Source organism: Drosophila hydei, unplaced genomic scaffold (assembly GCF_003285905.1).
Source record: "Drosophila hydei strain 15085-1641.00,03,60 unplaced genomic scaffold, DhydRS2 tig00000063-arrow-pilon, whole genome shotgun sequence".
Taxonomy (NCBI): domain Eukaryota; kingdom Metazoa; phylum Arthropoda; class Insecta; order Diptera; family Drosophilidae; genus Drosophila; species Drosophila hydei.
In genome coordinates, this window is record NW_022045657.1 from 3,041,590 (window position 1) to 3,062,979 (window position 21,390).

At 41.2% G+C, this 21,390-nt stretch overlaps 8 protein-coding genes and 1 long non-coding RNA gene across 14 annotated transcripts; 6 read left to right on the plus strand and 3 right to left on the minus strand.

Annotated features, from left to right (window-relative positions):
* The first annotated feature begins 64 nt into the window (after positions 1–64).
* On the plus strand, positions 65–2,009 carry LOC111604850 (WD repeat domain phosphoinositide-interacting protein 3). The gene is made up of 4 exons (XM_023323083.2): positions 65–313; positions 439–525; positions 915–1,676; positions 1,756–2,009. The coding sequence occupies exons 1-4, from the start codon at positions 247–249 to the stop codon at positions 1,860–1,862; spliced, it is 1,023 nt and encodes a 340-aa protein (XP_023178851.1). The 5' UTR covers positions 65–246; the 3' UTR covers positions 1,863–2,009.
* Positions 2,010–2,590: 581 nt separating this feature from the next.
* On the plus strand, positions 2,591–3,520 carry LOC111604918 (venom allergen 5). Its single transcript, XM_023323166.1, has 2 exons — positions 2,591–2,832; positions 2,898–3,520. Exons 1-2 carry the CDS (start codon positions 2,620–2,622, stop codon positions 3,459–3,461), a joined length of 777 nt encoding a protein of 258 aa, XP_023178934.1. The 5' UTR covers positions 2,591–2,619; the 3' UTR covers positions 3,462–3,520.
* On the minus strand, positions 3,507–11,411 carry LOC111604913 (facilitated trehalose transporter Tret1). Of its 5 annotated transcripts, none has more exons than XM_023323158.2 (8): positions 9,446–9,653; positions 7,834–8,454; positions 7,594–7,739; positions 7,160–7,279; positions 7,015–7,100; positions 6,713–6,829; positions 3,962–5,371; positions 3,507–3,895 (listed from the first exon to the last, which is right to left on the minus strand). In XM_023323158.2, exons 2-8 carry the CDS (start codon positions 7,872–7,874, stop codon positions 3,596–3,598), a joined length of 2,220 nt encoding a protein of 739 aa, XP_023178926.2. In that variant the 5' UTR covers positions 7,875–8,454; positions 9,446–9,653; the 3' UTR covers positions 3,507–3,595. The 5 variants fall into 5 exon arrangements, with proteins under 5 accessions (XP_023178926.2, XP_023178927.2, XP_023178928.2 ...); XM_023323159.2 differs by having other exon boundaries at positions 9,605–9,643; XM_023323160.2 differs by lacking the exon at positions 9,446–9,653 and adding an exon at positions 9,196–9,272 and having other exon boundaries at positions 7,834–8,287.
* LOC111604920 lies at positions 9,788–10,504 on the plus strand. Its single transcript, XR_002751778.1, has 3 exons — positions 9,788–9,967; positions 10,071–10,207; positions 10,274–10,504. It is a non-coding gene; the product is annotated as an uncharacterized LOC111604920 (long non-coding RNA).
* Positions 11,412–11,823: 412 nt separating the features above from the next.
* On the plus strand, positions 11,824–13,062 carry LOC111604916 (UPF0160 protein C27H6.8). Its single transcript, XM_023323165.2, has 2 exons — positions 11,824–12,243; positions 12,308–13,062. The coding sequence occupies exons 1-2, from the start codon at positions 11,864–11,866 to the stop codon at positions 13,044–13,046; spliced, it is 1,119 nt and encodes a 372-aa protein (XP_023178933.1). The 5' UTR covers positions 11,824–11,863; the 3' UTR covers positions 13,047–13,062.
* Positions 13,063–13,069: 7 nt separating this feature from the next.
* LOC111604919 (proteasome subunit beta type-3) lies at positions 13,070–14,231 on the minus strand. The gene is made up of 2 exons (XM_023323167.2): positions 14,149–14,231; positions 13,070–13,764 (listed from the first exon to the last, which is right to left on the minus strand). Exon 2 carries the CDS (start codon positions 13,744–13,746, stop codon positions 13,129–13,131), a length of 618 nt encoding a protein of 205 aa, XP_023178935.1. The 5' UTR covers positions 13,747–13,764; positions 14,149–14,231; the 3' UTR covers positions 13,070–13,128.
* A 33-nt stretch (positions 14,232–14,264) lies between these two features.
* Positions 14,265–15,872, plus strand: LOC111604915 (E3 ubiquitin-protein ligase RNF126). 2 transcript variants are annotated; one of them, XM_023323164.2, is made up of 2 exons: positions 14,265–14,539; positions 14,635–15,872. In XM_023323164.2, the coding sequence occupies exon 2, from the start codon at positions 14,654–14,656 to the stop codon at positions 15,782–15,784; it is 1,131 nt and encodes a 376-aa protein (XP_023178932.1). In that variant the 5' UTR covers positions 14,265–14,539; positions 14,635–14,653; the 3' UTR covers positions 15,785–15,872. The 2 variants fall into 2 exon arrangements, with proteins under 2 accessions (XP_023178932.1, XP_023178931.1); XM_023323163.2 differs by having other exon boundaries at positions 14,266–14,539; positions 14,601–15,872.
* Positions 15,873–15,961: 89 nt separating this feature from the next.
* LOC111604914 lies at positions 15,962–18,218 on the plus strand. The gene is made up of 3 exons (XM_023323162.2): positions 15,962–16,601; positions 16,667–16,858; positions 16,915–18,218. Exons 1-3 carry the CDS (start codon positions 16,554–16,556, stop codon positions 17,917–17,919), a joined length of 1,245 nt encoding a protein of 414 aa, XP_023178930.1. The 5' UTR covers positions 15,962–16,553; the 3' UTR covers positions 17,920–18,218.
* A 371-nt stretch (positions 18,219–18,589) lies between these two features.
* LOC111604922 (E3 ubiquitin-protein ligase Kcmf1) lies at positions 18,590–21,337 on the minus strand. The gene is made up of 6 exons (XM_023323170.1): positions 21,209–21,337; positions 20,705–21,129; positions 20,127–20,387; positions 19,741–20,007; positions 19,427–19,668; positions 18,590–19,358 (listed from the first exon to the last, which is right to left on the minus strand). The coding sequence occupies exons 1-6, from the start codon at positions 21,222–21,224 to the stop codon at positions 18,767–18,769; spliced, it is 1,803 nt and encodes a 600-aa protein (XP_023178938.1). The 5' UTR covers positions 21,225–21,337; the 3' UTR covers positions 18,590–18,766.
* Between the last annotated feature and the right edge of the window lie 53 nt (positions 21,338–21,390).

The window sequence follows — 21,390 nt, forward strand, 5'->3', positions numbered from 1 at the left end:
TAAAATTATTTTACCAAATTACAACACTAGTATTAAAATACCACACACTTATATCGCAAAACACTTCTGAAGTTTGCAAACGCAAGTTTGAGCAGCATGAAGTTGGTGCGTCACGACTACATGCGCTGTCAGCCCTAGTACAAATGCATAAAAAAAATAAATATAAATCATCACGCAGTTAAAAATCTTTGTGTGCTGGACTAGACGAGACAATTTATAAATTATTTAAAGTGCAACGACTTTATTATGAACTTAACGGAGCAGAATCCGTATGGCAATGGCCTGCTTTATGCTGGCTTCAACCAGGACCAAGGTATGTACATCTACTTTGTTTGTTGTTTACATATTTATGAACACGAACTTTCAACGTGCAATAAACATACTATATATAAAATATATATATGCTTATAACCATTTACTAATCTAATTGCGCCGCAGGATGTTTTGCTTGTGCCACAGACACCGGGTTTCGAGTTTACAATTGTGATCCACTAAAGGAAAAGGAACGCCAATACTTTCCCGAAGGTAAGTGTATATATATATATATATATATATGTATGTATGCCCGTGCTTAATAATTTGCAAGGAATAGTTTTCCCTTAAAATATATTGATAATATCAAGTAAAGCCATCTTGTGGACCGTTTAGCATTATACATTGCTAACGGAATATACTTTTTTATTATCTTTTGTCAATGTTTTTACATTAGACACAAAATATTTAACAACTTATGTATTTTTAATTTTTAATTAGTAAAAGTGTTATGCGTATCTTTTAATTTCCGACTACTATTTCTCCCATCTTTCGTATACATCCGCTCTATTCAAGCATTATATACATATTAACACATTATCATATTGTGTGTGAGACTTTTCCACAATTCATTAACAATGTTTTTATTTTGCATGTTGCAGGTGGCCTCAGTCATGTCGAAATGCTCTTTCGCTGCAATTATCTGGCGCTTGTCGGTGGCGGTATTCGACCACTGTATCCGCCAAATAAGGTGATTGTTTGGGATGATCTTAAGAAATCACCGGCTATATCTCTGGATTTCAATCAGCCGGTCCGGGCAGTACGCCTGAGACGGGATCGGATTGTCGTTGTACTAGAGGGTGTCATTAAGGTGTACACATTCACACAGCAGCCACAGCAACTGCATGTCTTTGAGACGAGCGCCAATCCCAACGGCCTATGCGTCCTCTGTCCACACAGCAATAAAAGTCTACTCGCATTCCCCGGCCGGCGAACCGGTCATGTACAAATCGTTGATCTTGCCAATACCGAACGAGCCCCACTAGAGGTGATTGCTCATGAGGCGGCCATCAGTTGCATTGCGCTAAATTTGCAAGGCACTCGATTGGCCACCGCTGGCGAGAAAGGCACATTGATACGCATTTTTGACACAGAAAATGGCAAGAAGGTCTCGGAGCTACGACGCGGCAGTAATCATGCAAACATATTTTGCATAAATTTCAATCATCAGTCCACAATGATTGTAGTGGCCTCGGATCATGGCACCATTCATGTCTTTAATTTGGAGGACAACAAGCAACGTGAATCATCGCTACCGATGATACCCAAGTATTTCTCAAGTCAATGGAGTTTTGTTAAATTCTCCATACCCCAGGGACCTCGCTGTATTTGTGCCTTTGGTGCCGATTCCAATTCGGTTGTGGGTAAGTCGCATTTGAAACACGAATTAGTTTTTGTTTTCTTTCGTGTTAATAAAATATACTTGGTTTTTACTTCTTTTAGCCATTTGCGCTGACGGCCACTACTATAAATTCCTATTCAATAACAAAGGTGAATGCAGCCGCGATGTATGTACACAGTTCCTGGAGTTGCAGGATGACGAAACTTAAGGTTGAACAACAACAAATGTGTGGCGGCTGTACAAGCATATTAATATCTTCATATATCTATGAGAATCGTGTTATACAATATTATATTTAAGCATGCTATAAATCTACGTTACAAGTCGAAGTTCACATAAAACTGTAGTTAACAAATAACTTAATTCGACTATTACAGTTTGTAATTTCTGCTACGTAAAAATGTTGCCTAGATGAACCTCTCCCTAGTTCTGGTATTCAATCTAACCTTAACTGATTAATTGATCATCCATGAAGTGTCTCACACTTGAGAGCTAAAATACACTCAACCATAAGTCGCCCGAATACTGTCCCACAGCATGTTAAGGTGTAGAATGTATTAACACCTTAACATGCGTATTCACTAACCAAAAAACCTTAAAAATTATAAACGTAATTGAGTAAAAATTTCTAACGTTCCCACCATGCCCTCCATTTGCTGCCTAAACATTTTGAAAGAAGTATTGAAGGGCGTTTTAGATTTTAAAATATGGAAATATGAATTGAAATTTGGTCAATAGAGTAGGAGGCACCTACACCACCGAGTTAAGTTCTTGTTGTTGGTCGCAGTCAGCAACAGGTCCAGCGTTTTGCCTTGCCGCAAAGCCGTATCCAGTTCGGATTTGCAACGGTTGCATCAATTGTAGTAATTAGCAATACTTTAATTCTTAAATAAGTGGAACATGAATCAAATCGCATGTTCCCAGTTTTGGATTCTAGAATGTAGTAAGTTAAAGTTACCTCCAAGATGAACAGCATCCCAGCTCTCTTCCTGGCATTCGCTTATATTGTGAACAACATAGTTACCACAAATGGCGCTGCTTGGAAAATCACACTGTTTAAGACTAAAATACCAACATACAATCGTGAACAACCGACGGTTCCCAGAAAGCCGTCAGACTACTGCATGAAAGGTCTCTGCCCGAGGGGTACTCCTCATATTTGCTGTAATTATCCATTTGTAAGTTTGTAGAAGCCACCTTTGAACTCGCTAGGCATATTTAAATATAAATTACTTTATAAAAGTGGGACGAACAGTGCCCCAAGCCACACTTTGGTATTAACATGGAAGTTTATGGATCTCAAATTTTAGCGAATCATAATTTGATGCGCGTATCTCTATTAGACGTGCCGAAAAACTTGCCAACAGCCTCCTTTTTGCCAATTCTTCGGTGGGACGACGAACTCGCCATGGTGGCTATGCGCGTTACCAATTATTGCAATTCTGAGAAGTATACCAAGTGTTTGAATGTTCCACGATTCTTAAATGTGGCTCATACTTCGTACACATACACAGTTTCTACTCCGAAGCCATCACACTATCTAAATGCTGCAAATAAGTATTTTACCAGCAGCATTAATGATTTTCCACCTGAATATGTATCGAGTTATCAAGAGTCAGATAACGAAATGCATAAGGTATTTGCAAACATAGCATATCACAAGAATACTAGAATGGGTTGCGGTTTTTTAGTGCACCAATCCGCAGACAACTATACAGTTTATATGACCTGTTTGTATAATGAGAAAATCAAGCCGATGGAGAAGCTATATGACATTGAGCCCCCAAAGAAGAAAGCTGAAAATTGAAAACATTAAGTGAATATAATAAAAATGCTATGTGGATGCAACGTATTCTTTAAACATGATTTGCAACTTATTTTGTTATTACTTTAATGCTTAGAAATATCACTGAAAGGGTAAGAAATTTGTATGAATCGACTTCAGAGATGTGTCGTATTACTGGTCTCCTCGAAGGCGGGATTGGTGACACCGACCAAGGAAGGGCCTCGGCTCGTTGGCCGTTCCATATGCGTCTGTGGCACAAAGTCGCTCTGCTGCAAATGTATAATCTTTGTCTGTTGCTGCGAGCCGACCGGCATATGCAGATCCTGTAAGTTGTCCAGCTGGATCGCATTCGTTCCGTTTGTAGGTGGGCTCTGCTGCTTTTCGCTTTCGTGCTGTCGCGGCTGCTTGCGCAACAGATTCAGATCTGATTTCTTGGAGAAATGCGCCTCAATTTCCTGCAAGGAAAATGTGGAATGTGAGGCACAATCACTGCCACGATAGTTACTTTAAGATTTTCTTACCCCCAGCGTGCGACCCTCCGTCTCAGGCAGCGTGAAGTAGAGCACAATGGTGCCAATGAATGCAACGGTGGCATAGAACGCAAACGTGCCCGGCAACGTCAATGCACTGAGCATCACCAGGAACAGCTTGTTGGCCAGAAATCCAAAGACGTAGCCGATGCCGCCAGCAAAGCCGGATGCGCTGTTGCGTATATCAGCGGGAAAGACTTCGCCAATGAGTATCCAGGGTATCATGCGTATTCCCAGATGTGAGAAGAAGGCGGATAATAGCAACAGTATCAGCGGCACCCATACCAAATAATTGTGCTCCTGTTTGGGCACAACCAGCAACAGATCTTCCGAAATCGGTGGCTTCGATGGCGCCACGTCCCTGCTGACGCTGGCAGGAGTAGCCGCTGCTGGTTCAGGCAACAGCGTCGTAGCTTCAAATTCCCCAACATCATTTGGATTCAACGTTGTATCCAGTCCGCGTTTGCTACGATTCCATAACTCCGTTGTTGTATCAAGTATTTCCATCGTGGTCGTATCTGGCTCCTGCTCCAGGTCGGGCCACATCGTAGTCAGTTGTTGCTCATGCTGCTGCTGCAGAACCAGCTCATCCTGATATTGATTCTCAAAGATCTTCGATATATTTGCCTGCGATATGATGCTTCCCTTGGGCACAAGCGCCGAGGCATTCACCACGACATTGTTGACCGCAAATCCGGGCACATCATTCAGAAAGTGCGCATAGGTCGCGGTGCCGAAGAAGCACAAGCCGGTGCCTATTGTCGAAACAAGCACCAGCGGCCGCTTGCCCGTAAAATGTATCAGAGCTACGCCCAGTATGGTGGACAGCATCTCAGCCACGCCCAGCAGTATCGTGGCGTGGTACTTATTCATGGGTGCTTTCAGCGTATGGAAGATCTGTACAGCATATGTTTGCAGCGGCGTTTTGCCGGAGAAGTGGCCCGTGAAGAAAGTAAACGAGACGAGCAGGAAAGGCGCCAGGAAGGTGCGCTTGCGCCACATTCGTAGCCGATACTTCAGCGTGCGTCGCTGTCCGGGCACTGCGCCGCTGCCCTCGGTGGCCTCCTCGATGGCCTTTTGGGTGATCAGCTCATCGTAGAGCTGATTGAACTCCACCTCGACCTGATGCTCCGGCACCCAGCCACGCAGCCATTGCAGCGATTTGACTGCCTCCCGGTACCTCTGCTCCCGTATCAACCAAATGGGACTCTCGGGCACAAAGCACAGCATGACAATCGTAATCACTGGAAACGCAGCACTCACTGCTGCTACGCTACGCCAGTCCATTAAGGAGCCCAATATGAATTGGACGAAGACGCCAGTGATGACACAGGTGGTGCCCAGCGCTGACAAAATACCGCGATATTTCGGCTCCGTTATCTCCGCCACATAGGTCAGCACCTGCAAAAGGTGAAGATCGCTTAGTGCATTGACATTAACCGGCTTTAGCTAAACAATCATTGACGTTTCAAGGAGACCTTCGAGACTATCTAACAATGACAATATATTTGTGCTCCACTCAAATACCTAGCTATCGAACAGTAGCATATACAATGCATGCACTTGGCTACAATAAAAGTGCCTCTTGCAGTCTTAGTGTCTATATGCAGTACTTCAAATGGGAATTTGCAGCAATTACGCGCTGCCAGCTGCGACTTGGCCTCGCGCCTTAGCATCAATTTAATGTTGCCAGCTAAGATTTGGCATTCAAAGATTTGATGTGTGCATCGTTAGCACTTTTTGTGTTGTTTGACATAACTTTGGATGGTTTTAGGATTAACTTAAGTATGCATTACCCAGGCAAATGACACAGTCAGACAAAGGCTTACCACCAGACGATCAGTCTATACTATATAATGTTTAATATTATAGGTCTTTTATGTAAATTGCAACCTAACCACTCATGCCTGTCCCAAGCCTCTCATGCCACTCTTTGGTCAAGGCTCTTTTAACATTTTTGCATTTAAATTGATAAATTATTTGATTTGGGATAAAAAAATATATTCAAAAGATATTTGCATCGCCTTTCGAAATCCATACATCATGGGCTTATTGTGCGTGTAATTTTTGGAAAGTGAGTTCAAATTTGGTTTTTTTTTTTTTTAGAAATTATCATATTTTTGCTTGCGTGAATTATGATTGTATAATTGAAATATATTTTCATATACAAATCACAGTAAATTGGAGTTATCAATTATGACAACGAAGCTCTGAGAGCATTGAACTTGTTTGTATTTTAATCCAACTGTTCTCTCAATTTTCTGTATTCTCGTGTTTTATATATTGGGTTTACGAAAGAAAGAGAAATGCACTAAGATTTTTTCATCATTTTCACTGGGGCGAATCGGGATTTAGTATATGTTTAATTATTATGTTTTTATTGAAGCTTGAGACTTCGAGCCTGGATTACACATTCGCTTTGAGCAGCATTATATTTAATTTTAAGTTATATACCTTGAAAAACTGTATTTTCTTCAATGCATAAATTGGCCCAATAATTTAGGGCGAAGAATCAGAGATCCCCAAGTTATGCAGTTCTTATTTATCAACCCTTAGGGACGTGACAAGCGAGAAAATATTGATATTTGATTCAATTAGGCTGCTTCCGGAGCGTGAACGAGTATTATGCAGTCAGTTGCATTCAACTGCAACGTCTAGCAAGGTCAAACCGAAATACTTGTGGATATATAAATGCAATTAGTTGGTTAGTGGGCTGACTGTGAATGGATCGTGATCACTTACGGGTGCTTCCATCAGGCCACCGCCGAGACCAGCCAAGCATAAAGCCGCATACAGATGCTCCGTGCGCGTGGCGAAGTGAAACATAAGCCAGGCAGCCAGTATGGGCAGGTTGACAAACTGCAAAACGAAATCGGAGACACAGACACAGATACAGATACATTAGCACGCGCACTCAGATACAACAAAGCTAAAGAGCACACAGCTTCGAGCATTGGCATAATTGCGAAATGAAATGAGCTTCCAGTTCAGTGTGTCAATGCCTTCAGAGATATTTGCTGACGGTCTATGTGAGGGATACGCACCTGCATAGCTCGCCGCTTGCCCAGGGGCTGGGTTAACAAGCCAGAGAAGAGACAGCCCAACGGCACACAAATCAAATTAATGGAGCCTGCGTATAGTCAATTAGTTTTCACACTCATTACAGCGCTGTGATGCCGGCCGACTTACTGAACCATGATATTTCCTCTTTGTTAAGCACTATGCCACTGTCCTGCCCCTCTCCGCGTCCCTCGCCGCCCTGTATGGCAGGTATAACAATTGTGGGAAAGCCAAGAGTCATGCCATAGCCTGCATTACGAATTGAATTAAACGTTTATTGGAATTGGCTTTGCTTTAAATTGTAAATATTTTCAATTTGATTGAGCTTGGGAATGAAGTCTTCAAATTCTAAATGTTCTTTGTCTTAGTTTTTCCATTGAAGAGAATAATAACCGGGTAAACAATAGATTCGACAGACACTTAAAAGCGAAAATGATTTTGATTATTGTGAATTTTGCATTGTTAATTGTTAATTTGACTAGCTTCATTCCCCGCTTGACACACAACTGTTGCGTCTAATATGCACATATAATTAAGAAATGCGAATATTATAAGTTATTTACCGAAAAGCAATAGGTTCTTAATACTAACAGCTAGAAACTGTGGCAGGGCCCGTCGAAAGTTGCTCACTTCCACATCGTTTACACCCGAAATGCGACGATTGTTGTTGTGGCCATTGTGCATGAATAAAGGACGATCATTCAGTGCGCTATTAACAATCAAAATAAAGATAAAACAAGTTTTTAGACATTGTATAATCGCAGCTTATAGTTGTTTATAGTTTACGCCAGCATTTTGTTTACCCATTTTTCTCAGCTGATACAGCTGCTTTGCCATTGAACATCGTGTCGTATACTTAATGTGTTACGCTGTGATTTCCTATATTGTGTTATTTGTTCTTGTGCTCATATATTTTATGTGTGTTTTGCATAACCCATCACACATTTACTGAGACCATTCAAATAACTTTTCAAATGGCGCTGCAGAATGCGGTCCGTAGACAACTTAACGAATCGTTAACTTAGCGCATCAAACTTAACGCAGCCAACTTAATGCTCTGCACCTTACGCGACATTGAACCGAACGCAACACTACTCAACACGTTGTCTATTGTGACTTATTGAAACTTTTAATTGCCAACGGCTAATTGCCAAAAATTCAATCCGATGCGTCACAGCGATTAGTGGTTGGCTTTCTTTGACATATTTAATTTTGTTGCTTTTGATTGTTATGCGCTTGGGAGCGTCGCGGCGTATTCTTTTTTGACACAAATTGTTGTTACGTGTTAATATGTGTAAATTGTTTTTAATTTCTTTTAGCCATTTTTGCGGTTTGTTGCTTTGTAGGCGTTATTAATATATGTTGCAATTAACTTATTAACAACTCTTTATTGCTTAATAAAAAACAAGCTGCTTTATGCTTAACTGCTGAACGATTATTAATTATTCAGTGATGCTTTTTAATATATGATATACACATTGATGCATATTATATATGTATATATAATTATTTATATACAAATACAACAGCTGCCAACTGAAACTGCGTAGTATATGTATATGTATGTGTAATATAAAATATATACATATATATAGCTTGGCGTCTTAAGCCTGTAAAGTTTGCAGGTTCAGCGTACTTGGAAGCTTTAAAACAAGCTTTTCCTGTCAGAGATATTCGAAATTTATTTATCTTTCCTCCTAAAAGTGCTTAATATTGAGGTCAGGGACAGAAGAGCATAAGCATTTAAACCAGTTAATTCGAACTAAATATTCTGACATTGACTTTAACCTATATGAAAGAGTTTAGTATAAGTTAAAATTGAAATTGAAATTCAAATTCAAATTCAAATTCAAGTTTAAATTGTTGCTTTTGTTTATAGGGTATTTCAGGGGTACGCTTTGCTGTTGTGGTTGCTGTTGCTATTTGTTTTGCTAGCTATTTCTGGTACTGTGTGCCAACTGGAACGCACCCGCAGGTGTTATGTGGTACCATCTCAGGTGAAGGCGTAAACAAAGTTTATAAAAAAAAAATTACTCGTATTTTTTATATATCGAAACTGGTTTCTAATTATGTATCAGAAATTTGCATTGTGACATTTGCATAAGCTCCACAATAAATTAATCGCCAAGTGGCATAAATTAGTTGGGCTTGGGTTTCAAGCTCACCATATTAGATATATTTATTTTTTTTTATATTTTTAGTTTTGTCTTCACAGTATTTTTCCCGAAACTCATTTCAATTCACAAGCTTCATAAATCTCCTTTGTATTTTCTACATTGGATTCCACAAATTTACGATCTGTCTAGCTCTGTGACCAGTCTCCGCATTGAAATAGTTGCACAAGTCGCATAACAATTGCTTATGCAAATGCCATAAGCCACAGCCGGAACCGCAAACTTCGTAAGTAAAAGAAACCTTCGAGTTGAAAGAACGGAAGCCGCGACACAGGGAACACTCTGGGTTAATATTTAATAAGACAAGCCTTGCATATTTATTGATAATTGCAAGTGCAACTGTGTGTTAGGTTTTCAATCAGTTTTAGTTTTGTTGTTGCCATTTAATTAATATATCTACACTTTATTGTAACTGTGCGATTCGCTTTAGGCCAACATCAGAACGGGTTGCGCGGTCAAAACAAACTGAAAACAGAAAACGGAAACCTAAAAGCCCAACACAAGCCCGAAGCTAAGCGCGTCACTTACAGCAACAGCGAAACAGCAACAACAACAATAACATTAGAAACTCAAACACACATGTTTGCTGCAAACGCAGCTTACAAAATAAAGTCTCGGCTCGGTCAGCGTCGACGTCGCTGTCGGCAGCACTGCTTGCGACGCGTTCAATGGCTTAGCAAATGCATTAAGTACTTTTAAAGCTAAGTTTCTGGTTCCTGCATAATACTAGGTATTAAGTATTCATTGCATATTCACAAGTAAGGTAAATGAGATCATGTTCGACAGTGTACATTTCATTAAAGGAAACTCGGCGACACAATTTAACTATTAAAATAAATATATTTAAACCTTTGCTATTATTGCAGTTAACATTATTCTCAGTTCGGCAATATCTATGAAGAGCAACAATTACAAGGCATTAGTATGAAATGCCAGACCGGCTTATTCTATTTACTGGCGCAAGCAGGCGCAAACCGGTATCTAAATTTATCCAACAGACACCGTTTGTATCAAAAATAAAATCAATCAGAGCTGCGCTTATAATACACACATACATACATCCACACAGCTTCAATTGTTATTGTAGTTCAACAAAGCAGTGCAGCTTTCTGTAAGCGACAAAGCGACGACGACTACACCGACAACGACGACGACGAAGCGACGTCACAAAGCATAATGCTGCCAGACAGACGCAGGCATAGAGGGAATTTACACATGGGCAATTAACGGCAAATAAAACGGTATTTTAAGAATTGAGCTGTTTGGCAGTGTGTGATAGAGAGGGAGAGAGAAAATCAATACGAACAATTTTAACAGGTTTCGAAATAAATTACCAATAAAATCAAAGACGCTTTTACTTTTCGAGAATGGTGTATTTGTTTACAGAAACGGAAAATTAAACTACAATGTGTTTGGTGTAAAACATTTATGGCTACTGAAATAGTTATTTGCTTTTCACTGGTTGTAATAAAGCACGAAAACGGGTAACCATTTAATTATAATTAGGATTGTGTATTTTCGTTTCGAATATGATAACTGCTTTCAGGTGACAGGTGCTGCGTGATTTATCGTGTTTCATTTCCCTTACCTAAAACTCAATGCAATACACTTGCATTTCCGTTACACACGGCGATTCATTTCGAGTCGAATCGCTGTCGATTTCCGAACTGAAGGTCATGGGAGACAACAACAGCGTAGAGAATGTGATCGTCTGTACATGTTTGCAAACAATTTGAAATAAACGTTTTTCGATGCCACGCACACGTGAACATTGACAGTGATTTAAGTACGCCATAAACAAGTGTCTGATGGCTTTTGATAGGTTTTTAAACTTTTTTTCTTAATTGCCGCGCTGCCAGAAACACATTTCAACTGAGAAATTCTCTCAGCACACAATTAACGGAAATCCAAAATTTAAATAATGTATGGCATCACTCGATTATATAAGCAACACACACAAAATCACACTCAGCTTGATAGTAAGTGCTAAATCGAAAGCAAAAATAATACTGGGCATGACTTTCATTTTATTATGGAAGTATGTATTTTTGTATTTACGAAGTATGTATCCACTTATTATTATAAACATATTATACATTTACGTACAGCATGGGCGCTTGTCGACTTATGTTTCTGCGTAGGCGAGCCTCCGCCATTTTCTTACATATCCTGAATTTCCGATAGCTATAGAATAAATACAATATCCATTTGCTACTTTCGAAGTCTGTTAGCGTACTGATGAGCGATCTTCAAGTATTTCTTGTGAACATCGTATACAGGCCAAAAATCGCATAAGCCGAACCAATAAAGTTTTTTGTCTAATAAATTAGCTATGAACTGTTAATTGCACAAGCTAATATATACGCACATATGTACATACTTTGTGACGTGGCTGTTTGCATTGACTTAAAGGCAGGGCAAATTACTAAGAAATGTGCTTAAAACTGTTGACATATTAATATGACTAGTAATAAATGCACTTTGTAGCTTAAAAACTGAAAAACACTACTTCAGGTTTTTTTATATTTGGCGCCATTTGTGGGTACACCCTGTGAAATAATCATTCACAATGGCATTCTTTATTTTTTTGACGTGTACACACTCATTCAGTCTGTAACCAACATTATTTAACCGACCAGAGTGTGGATACATTGGGCCAATGGTAACACGATTTTTACCGCGTTTTCTACCAATTGTTGCATTTGATCAATTTACTTTCCATTCGACTATGAGCACTGCCGCTAATATACTACCGTCGCCACCTAAACGCGCCACGCCCCCAACAATTGGTACCCACAACGGCACCTTTCATTGTGACGAGGTAGTTGCATGTTTTATGCTCAAGCAATTGCCGGAATATGAGAATGCCGAAATATTCCGTAGTCGGGATGATAGCGCACTGCGTTCTAAATGTGATATAATTGTAGATGTGGGTGGTGTCTTCGATCACGAAAAAAAATGGTACGACCATCATCAGCTAACGTTTAAGGACACCTTTAGCACGATACACCCCAACATCTGTGACGATTTCAACATTAGGTAAGTGAAATACATGATTAGATCAACAGATGGATGGATACAAACTTTAATTTTTTATTTGCAGACTGAGCAGCGCGGGTTTGATTTACTGCTTCTATGGGGAGCGTGTGATACAAAGTATTTTGCAACGCGAACGAAATGTGCAACTATCTGAATCCAATCTGAAATTGGCCTTCTCGCAAATATACCGCAATTTTATAAACGAACTTGATGCCATTGACAATGGCGTACCTATGTTCGAAGGTGGTGAGCCACGCTACAAGATATCTACGCATCTTTCGGCACGCATTGGCAAGCTGAATCCCTCGTGGCAGGACACAAAAACGGATTCTGACGAACGATTTCACATGGCCATGTCAGTAGCGGGCAAGGAGTTTGTCGAGAACGTGCTGGAAGTGGCCTGTTCGTGGATAGCAGCCCGTGATCACGTACGGTTGGCCTTGGAACAAGCCAAATCGGTGCATGAAAGCAGGCAAATTCTTCTGCTGAACACCTTCTGTCCGTGGAAGGCACACTTAGACATTTTGGAAAAGGAATATGATGTTGAGGGTGTGGCCAAACTGATAATTTTCAATGAGGGCAACAGCTGGCGTGTTGCTGGGGTGCCCGTCACACCCAGCAGTTTCCTTGGACGTAAATTTCTGCCCACACCTTGGCGTGGACTGCGCGATGAGGAGCTGTGCCAAATGGCTGGCATTGAAGATCTCATATTTGTGCACCACACAGGCTTCATTGGCGGTGCAAAGACAAAGGAAGCAGCGCTGGCTATGGCACTAAAGAGTATAGAATTTGTCGAAGAATAATTCCTTTAAAAAAAATTAATAAATTGTTTCCTTTCCTTACAAATTTTATTTGCTTCATATTTTGAAAAAAAAAAAGAAATGCCTAATCCATGCGGGTTTTCAACGAACGCTCCGTAATCTTGTCCTTCTCAATAATGTAGACGGTGGCACCCCATCCGCTCATTGCATCACGATCGAAAGCGTTCACCATCGATTGTGAAATGACCTCGAACAATTGGTCCGGTTCCAAGTCCGGGCGCCATAGTGTCTCGCACATGCCGTACAATTGCTCAGCACAGGTGCCAGCTACAACAAAATCATCGGGCTCATTGGGGCAACCGATTAGGTCCATGTTGCAAATGAAAGGCTTCATAGTTTTTGGATCTAGGCCAGCTACCACCGGCTCAATGAAGTAGGGTCCAAAGCGATGCTCGTAGAGAAAACTGGACAACATGGCTGAGAATGGTTTGGGTGCCATTTCACGATTCTCTTTCGTTTCATAGATATTCTTGCGGAACATCAGACGATCGCGCACCGTCAATATATCCGTTTGTAGTCCAGTCAATCCCAGAAACATACGCGGAGCAATGTGAAACACTTTTTTGAAGTCTGTGGAAATGGTTTGGGCCTGCACGCCGAAGCGATGATCCGTTGCAATAGCCACACAGTCTTTGCCCCGCATGGCAACCACACAACCTCCGTTATAGGCCAGAATAGACATATTTAATTTGATGAAATTCTGTAAATAAGACTGGCGTAAATAAGACTTGCAAAAATAAATGCTAAACGCCGCTTCGAAGATGACTTTTTGTTTCTGCCCCTATAGTTTGACGTTGCCAGAATGTTTTTAACACTAATGTACTAAATAAAACTGCAAATTTTTTGACAGGCCGGCAGCACTTATTTAGCACACGAATGTTATCGAAGTGACATAGATAACTTAAATATAAATAATAAAAATATGGGGATTCCTAAATTCAATTAATTTACTTTCAACAATTACAAGATCAGACCATTACTTTTAATTGGTTGTATTAGCTGATGCATCGAAGATAAAAGATACAGAGATACTTAGCACTGGTTTTAAAACTTTGTGTTGTACATCCGACTAAGCTATCGGTACCTCTCAGGAAGCGATAATCAACGAATCCAGCTAGATAAGCACGTAAAGAATTTTATCAATCTAAATATGATTGAAAGTGTTTTCAAAACAAAAATATTGACAATACCTTTTATATATATATATATATGTGTTGCTGGCATTATTTTTAAGGCTTTTTAGCATCATCGATAGGCGTCTATCGACGGCTGTCAAATCAATCGAGTAGTAATAGCTTGCAGTAGCACGATGTCCTTTTAAAACTGTATAAAATTTTACATTAAAAACAACACTAAATGTTTGAAGTGGCGACGGTCGAGCTTACGTTGTTTCATTGCCTGCGCACAGTTTTATCACAACCGAATCAGAACAAACAATAACATCTAACAGCAACAACAACCAGGAAAGCCGATAGGTAAGCCGACTGCAGGTTGCTTGCACAACAACAATATAACAAATTAGTGAAAAATTGCTAGTGCAACGGCAACAAATATCTAACATACCACACAGATAACATCCGTCAATAAAAATGGCTGAGGCAATGGTCGTTGAAGAGCACCCCACGGTGCCGAAACGTTTTTTCTGTCACATGTGCAATGTGGAGATCAACATTCCGAATACCGATTACACTTGCCCACTTTGCTCGTATGGATTCGTTGAGGAGTTGCCAGCAAACGCACCCGAATTGTCAGCCTCTACCAGCAGTAGCGCTTTAAATAATGATACGGCCAGCGCAGGTACCAGCATAAGTGGTACCAATGCCTCTAGTAGCGGTAACAGCGCCGTTGAATCACTACGGAACGATATTGTGTCGCTGCTCAGCATGCGGAATGTGCCTAATTTGGAAATAACAATCGAGCCAAATAGACGTCATACCGGTGTCATGCACTTGGGTGGCCCCGCCGGTGGCATTGGTTCGAGCGGTTCGTCTAGTGGGGCGCCCAGTATTGCTGGTGGTCGGGTGCGACCGGCCAATTTGGATCGTTTGGACAACGTGCTGTATGATTTTCTGCAGAGTTTGCCTTTGGCTGGCGCGACAGCTGAAATTGTAACCGGTCCAGGTGGTGGCGGTGGCGTTGGCGGCACAGGCCATTCTCATATGTTCTTTATGGGCAATCCGGGCGACTATGCGTGGGGACGTGAAGGGCTCGATACGATCGTTACTCAGATGCTCAATCAAATGGAGACATCGGGTCCACCGCCCTTGTCCACGCAACGCATCAACGAAATACCAAATGTGAAAATTAGTGCCGAGGAAGTGGAACGCAAAATGCAATGTTCTGTTTGTTGGGATGACTTCAAGCTGGATGAGTCAGTACGCAAGCTTCCTTGTTCGCATCTTTATCATGAAAATTGTATTGTGCCATGGCTGAATCTGCACAGCACTTGTCCCATTTGCCGCAAATCTTTAGCCAACGATGATGACAACGACGACGCCGCTTCCATTGATGAGGACTATGCGCTGCTGAACAGCTTTATCGATGAGAATGGCAGCGGACGCGCAGGCGGAAGCAGCTATCCTACTACAAGAGCGCCAATATCCGCCAATGCATCTAGTCAAACAGCTGCCTCACAATCGGAGCAGACAACAGCCCCAGCAGCCACACAGCAGCGCAACAACGTGTTCACCTTTGACGATGACAATATGTTTTTGGACTAATTCATAGATTATTATGGATAGGGGATCGGGTCGACTGTAACGGATCGGTTCGGAATGTGGATGGTAAACCTGATATTCAAAATTAAAGCCCACGCAACGTAAGCGTTAGCACATAAAATCCAAACAGTTGCATATATTTATAAAAGAAAAAACGCAAAAAAAAAACCTCAACGAAAATAATTATAGATACGCTTTACTTTTGTTTCGTTTAAAAAAGGGCTCGTAAACAATATTTGCAAATTTGTTGTTTTTCATTTCATATTTTCACAGCACTTAAATGCTGTAAGCATAGTGAGGCGATTAGCAACTTTTATACAAGTTATGTATAAATTAACTTCAATTACATATATTTATTGTACTACAAATATGAAGAAGATAACAAAGCATTGTATTTGCACTTTATTCTAAAAATAACAAAAGTTGTTTAACTATAAACTGTAACTAGCTACTAGTTAAAAAACTAACATGTAAAGCACTTAAAGCTAATTGTGAAATTTATTGATCACAACAAATTATTTAATAAAAATATTACAAGAATTTTAATTCTAAAACTGCAGCTGCGCCTTAAAAAGAAGAATATGAAAGAACATCCGTCAGCTGTCAGCAAACACAGCAGGGTGGCAACGCCATCATCCAAGTTTGCGTTGTTCATGTATGTGTTTGTTGTTTGTGTACCAAGGCGCAAATTTTGAGCCAACTAATTGTTTAGAACTGAAGCTAAAATGTTTTAAGTAATTGGAATTTTGGTAAATAAAATAGACTTTAGAGCATGGCCACTACAAATAGCAGCAGCGAAACAGTTATACTCACGGAAGTGGTAAAAAACAATCACGTCACTTCTTGGATAAATTTAATAAACTACTGATAAATGCTTTTTAACAGGTGCGCCAGCAATATGTTCGCTATTTAGAGCGTCAGCTGCAGGAAAACGTCTGCGTCTGGGCAGGGACTTCCAGAAATCATCACAAGCCAACAGCCTGGGCTTGCATTGACCACAGCGTCAAGGCAATGGAGACGCAAGCAATTAAAGCGTGTCAGGCGGCACAGCTCTATCAGCGTGCCATGGTCAAGATGGTAAAGTTATCAAAATGAGTCATTTATTGAGTCCTTTTTTAAGTTGGTCTATTTAGATCGCCGCCGTGCGACGTAACACACAGGAATGTCGTCTAGCGGATGCGCTGTTCGACCAAATGCAACAGCAAATGCAGCAATTAGACGAAAATTCGCCGTCAACGAAAGCATCATATGCCAATGCCAATGCCAAACCCCGCCTGGTCGACGAATCAACTCAAACGACAAGCATGCCAAATGATGAGCGGAACGACAGTTACACAAGCTATACGCTGTGCCAGAAAATCGATATGTTTCAGTCGCAACTGGCAGAGCTTGAATGCGAAGAGCAGCTGGTGCAGCAGAAATTGGTAGAAGTCAATGTTAAAGAAATACTTGCAACTCCCATGTCCACTACAGAGGATGAAGTTGCGCTGGAGCTAGCCAAGCTGTTTGACGACGAGCCAACTGATTTAAGTGCCATATTTGGTATTGATGTAGAAACCATGACAGATGCAGATGCACTAAACGAATCCTCCGCTGCAGCAGGACAGTTAAAGCCTTTAATATCACCTGTCACGCCGTCAACTGGGCCGTCTAGCAAAAGCACTCCGGATCTGAGGAATAGTCTCTGGCCCTGCGAATTGTATGCTCAGCGGCGGCGACTCAATGCGTGCTTGGTGCATTTGTTAGATGCGGATTGGCGCTGTGAAGATACTTTGCGTTACAAGTTTCATATGCTTTTCGGAGAGGACAGTGACGATGAATTTGCCACGCATATAACTAGTCCTAGTATCGATCTGGTTGATGAGGTGCTGCTGGCCAGCTGCATATTGCGTATACGCCCCTGGATCGTACGGCATTTGATGCGTCCGCTGCAGGAAGGTCTAATTGCCAATCGTTTTCTATTCAAAAAGTTAGCAAAAATGCTGGCCAACAATATAGTACTGATCAATCCATATGCCAGCGATCGGCAAGTCAAACAAGCCGTGGAATATGTGTTTTGCATCCAACCCCGAGGTATTCAAAATGCGCTTGATCTGGAATTGATGCCGCCTATGTTCATTGAGCGAAATGATTGTTAAACCGTTGAGGTTAACAGAAAAACTTTTCCAGCTTTAAATATTTGAAAATATTTTTTAAGTATGCTAGCAGAAATATCTTTGTAAGGCATTTTAATTACAACACTCGGACTTTTAGAAATCTCGGATGCGAACTACATATACAGGTATTTAGTGTTCCTAATTAAAGGTACCATGTTCTTGTTGGGAAGTTATAAGCAATACAGGTTTAAACTTTTAAACCATTAATCTCAGTACCATACAGTTGATTTAAGATATATGTAAAAATATTTAAGAATCACTTCCCTTTATGCTTAAAGTAGGTTTGTAGACAATTAGACCTATTCAAATCCAAATTTAACCATGATTTTTAGAATTTAAATATCGACTTTAAATTCAATTTCTTTGATTATCGGTAGTTTAGTGTTTACTATGTTCCAAAATTGATTGAAATAAATCAAAATAACACTAATAAATATTTATAATTTTGTTTAAATTATAATTAATTCAATGATTATAATAATTTTTCTTTCTGCACATCTCTGTTCAATCGGTTTTTTTTATAATTATATAAATTTTAATATATTTAATAAACGATACATATAATATAGTTTTTGACAAAATTGCGGCTGCTGCTGCGACGGCGGCTGCGGTTACTTTTGTTGCTGTTGTTGTTGTTAATCTTACGGCTGTGTATGTTGTAGTTGTTGCTGCTGCTGTTGCTGTATTGATTGATAATGTGTTCTTGTTGATGTTGTTGGTGTGGTTGGTAAAATGTTCCATTTTTTGTTGGCGTATTGCTGTTGTTACTTAGTCTGCAGCAGCTACAACATGTTGCTGTGTTTGTTTTTGCTGTTATGGTTGAGAGACACTACCTAGTATCGGGTATTTGATTTGTGTTTGCCGCCGCATTCACGTTTTGTTTGTATTTTTGTTGCTGTTGCTGCAACTGCTGCTGTGAGCCCGTAGCAGTCTCTGCTTGCTGTGATCGGCCACGTCTTTCGAGGCCACCTCGATCAGCTGCTGTTGGCCTGCCGCCAACTGCAGCGGCCGCTGCACTACCAGCCCCGCCAGCACCAACGACGCCTGCCCCTCCACATCCTCCTGTTGCAGCAGTGCCGCTTGTTTGTGTTGTTGCTGTTGTGTTATTGGCTTTCTTGTTTTTGTAGCGATATTCATCGCATACGAAGTCCTCTGGCGAGGTCTGTTGCATTTGATTCACCTGTCGTACCACAGCGCGTTGCTGTTGCGGCTGTTGCTGCTCATCTGCATTGTTGTTAAGCAGCGTTTCCTGTTCCTCCTGCTGCTGCTGTTGTTGCTGTTGCTGCTTGCTGTCACTGCCATTCTGCTCCTTATTTACATTATCACTCTTGGCTAAACAGTCACCATCCTCATTGGACGTATTCAAGTCTAGCTCCTCTGCGCATAACAACGATAACAACATCGACTGCACAAACATGGAGCTATGAAAAGAAATTAAAGATCAATAACTAAACGATTTATATATTAATATATTTAGATAAACTCCTACCGATCGGCGCGCTTGCGCTCAATATCCGCCCACTCGGCCTCCGTTAGCGTGGGCTGCATGAATTTGGCCAGCAAGTACTGCGATTGCGATGCCTCGCCAGCTGCAGCTTGGCCGCCAGCCTGGCCAGACATGACGTTAGTGTTGCCCCCGCCATTGGCTATTGTGGAGCCTCCGGTGCCGACGCTTATGCCCAGCGCATTACTAGTACCGCTGCCGCTGCCAATGCAACTGTTGCCGACCGCCTGCAAGGACACAATTAAATACACATTAGTTTTAACAATTGAGATTTGTTTAACAAAATGTTTTGTAGCTACTTCTCTGGCGTTGAGTGAATTGGCGGCCAGGCTGCTAGACTGTGTCTGCTGATGGCTGCTGGTCGATGAGAAGGTCGCGCCCACCGGCCATTCTGTGGTGCGCAGATTAGACGGTGCGCTCACACCACTGGCACTCATGCCACCACTGCCAACTGCACCGCTGCTGCCGCCGCCACCACTAATCACCTCGGCCATGGTGGCATTAGAATTCGATGTTGAGACTATGGGATGCGTGCGTCTTGGCAGCCGATCAATTTGGCGCGATGCCTAAAATAACGAAAGCGTTAAAGGAAAACATTCACAAGTTTTATTTTATTTTTGTTTTGTTTTTCTTTTTTGTTGCCTTATACACACAAGCTTATAATAACAACAAATGCGCTGCTTACCGTCAACTGTTGCCGATCCATTTGCATTTGCATCTGCAATTGTTGCAATTGCGATGTTGGTGGAACGCCACGTCTAACACCGGATAGTTGAGAGAGGAGCTCTGCAATGGGATCGACAGATTCGCGACCCGATGGCGATAATGCCGACAGTCCGCTCGATGAGCTAAAGTGCATATTGGAGCGACGGGTGCGAGGCCCGCCTAAAGTGCGTCCCGGTATACGACGCACACCACCGCCATGACGTATGGCCGAGGGCTCGTCGTATTGTCTAAAGGTTAAGGCAACCAAAACAAAATTCGATCCATCTTAATTTATAATAAGTTACCTATACTATAAAGTATTTACCAAATAGGAAATATTACCAAGATTTTGATAAAAGAGAACCAAACGGGCTTAAAATACATTGTTCAAAATGCGCACACAGATTTATGGAAGACAACGACAGGAAATGGTAAGTTTAATATAAATTTGTCGATTTTCCTTTATGTAAAGAATCAAATTCTAGCAAAACTTTCCTAACTGCTATCTGACTGAAAATAAACTCATTTAATTAATGATTTTGTTTGGTAAAAGGATATCAAAAAAGATATTAGCTCTCGGGGTCCTTGCCGATGTTCCAATGTTAGATGACCAGCAAAATCATCTGTGACTAGATTCGGCTCACCGCCAGGTAACCCGGCACAAACGGGACAGACGACCTCCAAACTGGTCTCTGTATGCTCTGCAGAGACATGCTCCAATAGTGTTGCATCACTGAAGCCCATTTTTTTGCAATAAGGACACGTAAATGATTGCGGCTGATCCGTTGTTAGCATCTCACCGCCAAAATATAACTCAATATCGGAACGGGTAAGTATGCACTGCATTGGGTGCTCAACCAGATGGCGAGTGGAGGTGACGCCATCTTCATAGCAATCGGCGCACAGATCGTAATCATAACAAATTAAACACTTATAGCGACGTCCAGTAAAGTTACTTTTTAGACATGAATCGCAGCTGACACCTAAATCAAACGCATAAATAAATGCATGCATACTTTAAGATATCAGATGATGAAGAGAGAAAGGAACTTTGTTTATTACCTTCATGACGACTCATTATTTAGCAGCAGCAGCAGAGCGGCAGCGGCCGAGTCACCACCAGCAGCAGCAGCAGCAGCGACGACGTCTTCGCGTCCACTCGATAGGTGCCGTTCCCTTTTTAGGCGCCCGTTCTACCGTTCTAGCGATGATTTCGATTTGATTTTATTTCAATGAACTTTCGG

What these genes read in the sequence shown, in the direction of transcription:
- LOC111604919 (XM_023323167.2), bottom strand. Translation starts at nt 13,746, where the DNA reads ATGTCTATTCTGGCCTATAACGGAGGTTGTGTGGTTGCCATGCGGGGC.
- LOC111604914 (XM_023323162.2), top strand. Translation starts at nt 16,554, where the DNA reads ATGGCCACTACAAATAGCAGCAGCGAAACAGTTATACTCACGGAAGTG. An exon ending in CAGTTATACTCACGGAAGTG is followed by an intron (nt 16,602 to 16,666) that starts GTAAAAAACAAT and finishes GCTTTTTAACAG; the next exon opens with GTGCGCCAGCAATATGTTCG. An exon ending in AGCGTGCCATGGTCAAGATG is followed by an intron (nt 16,859 to 16,914) that starts GTAAAGTTATCA and finishes TGGTCTATTTAG; the next exon opens with ATCGCCGCCGTGCGACGTAA.
- LOC111604915 (XM_023323164.2), top strand. Translation starts at nt 14,654, where the DNA reads ATGGCTGAGGCAATGGTCGTTGAAGAGCACCCCACGGTGCCGAAACGT.
- LOC111604850 (XM_023323083.2), top strand. Translation starts at nt 247, where the DNA reads ATGAACTTAACGGAGCAGAATCCGTATGGCAATGGCCTGCTTTATGCT. An exon ending in TGGCTTCAACCAGGACCAAG is followed by an intron (nt 314 to 438) that starts GTATGTACATCT and finishes ATTGCGCCGCAG; the next exon opens with GATGTTTTGCTTGTGCCACA. An exon ending in ACGCCAATACTTTCCCGAAG is followed by an intron (nt 526 to 914) that starts GTAAGTGTATAT and finishes TGCATGTTGCAG; the next exon opens with GTGGCCTCAGTCATGTCGAA.
- LOC111604913 (XM_023323157.2), bottom strand. Translation starts at nt 11,360, where the DNA reads ATGGCGGAGGCTCGCCTACGCAGAAACATAAGTCGACAAGCGCCCATG. An exon ending in TAAGAACCTATTGCTTTTCG is followed by an intron (nt 7,280 to 7,593) that starts GTAAATAACTTA and finishes TTCGTAATGCAG; the next exon opens with GCTATGGCATGACTCTTGGC. An exon ending in CGGAGGGTCGCACGCTGGGG is followed by an intron (nt 3,896 to 3,961) that starts GTAAGAAAATCT and finishes TTTTCCTTGCAG; the next exon opens with GAAATTGAGGCGCATTTCTC.
- LOC111604922 (XM_023323170.1), bottom strand. An exon ending in TGGATCGGCAACAGTTGACG is followed by an intron (nt 20,008 to 20,126) that starts GTAAGCAGCGCA and finishes TCGTTATTTTAG; the next exon opens with GCATCGCGCCAAATTGATCG. An exon ending in ATTCACTCAACGCCAGAGAA is followed by an intron (nt 19,669 to 19,740) that starts GTAGCTACAAAA and finishes GTGTCCTTGCAG; the next exon opens with GCGGTCGGCAACAGTTGCAT.
- LOC111604918 (XM_023323166.1), top strand. Translation starts at nt 2,620, where the DNA reads ATGAACAGCATCCCAGCTCTCTTCCTGGCATTCGCTTATATTGTGAAC. An exon ending in TTTGCTGTAATTATCCATTT is followed by an intron (nt 2,833 to 2,897) that starts GTAAGTTTGTAG and finishes ACTTTATAAAAG; the next exon opens with TGGGACGAACAGTGCCCCAA.
- LOC111604916 (XM_023323165.2), top strand. Translation starts at nt 11,864, where the DNA reads ATGGTAACACGATTTTTACCGCGTTTTCTACCAATTGTTGCATTTGAT. An exon ending in TGTGACGATTTCAACATTAG is followed by an intron (nt 12,244 to 12,307) that starts GTAAGTGAAATA and finishes TTTTATTTGCAG; the next exon opens with ACTGAGCAGCGCGGGTTTGA.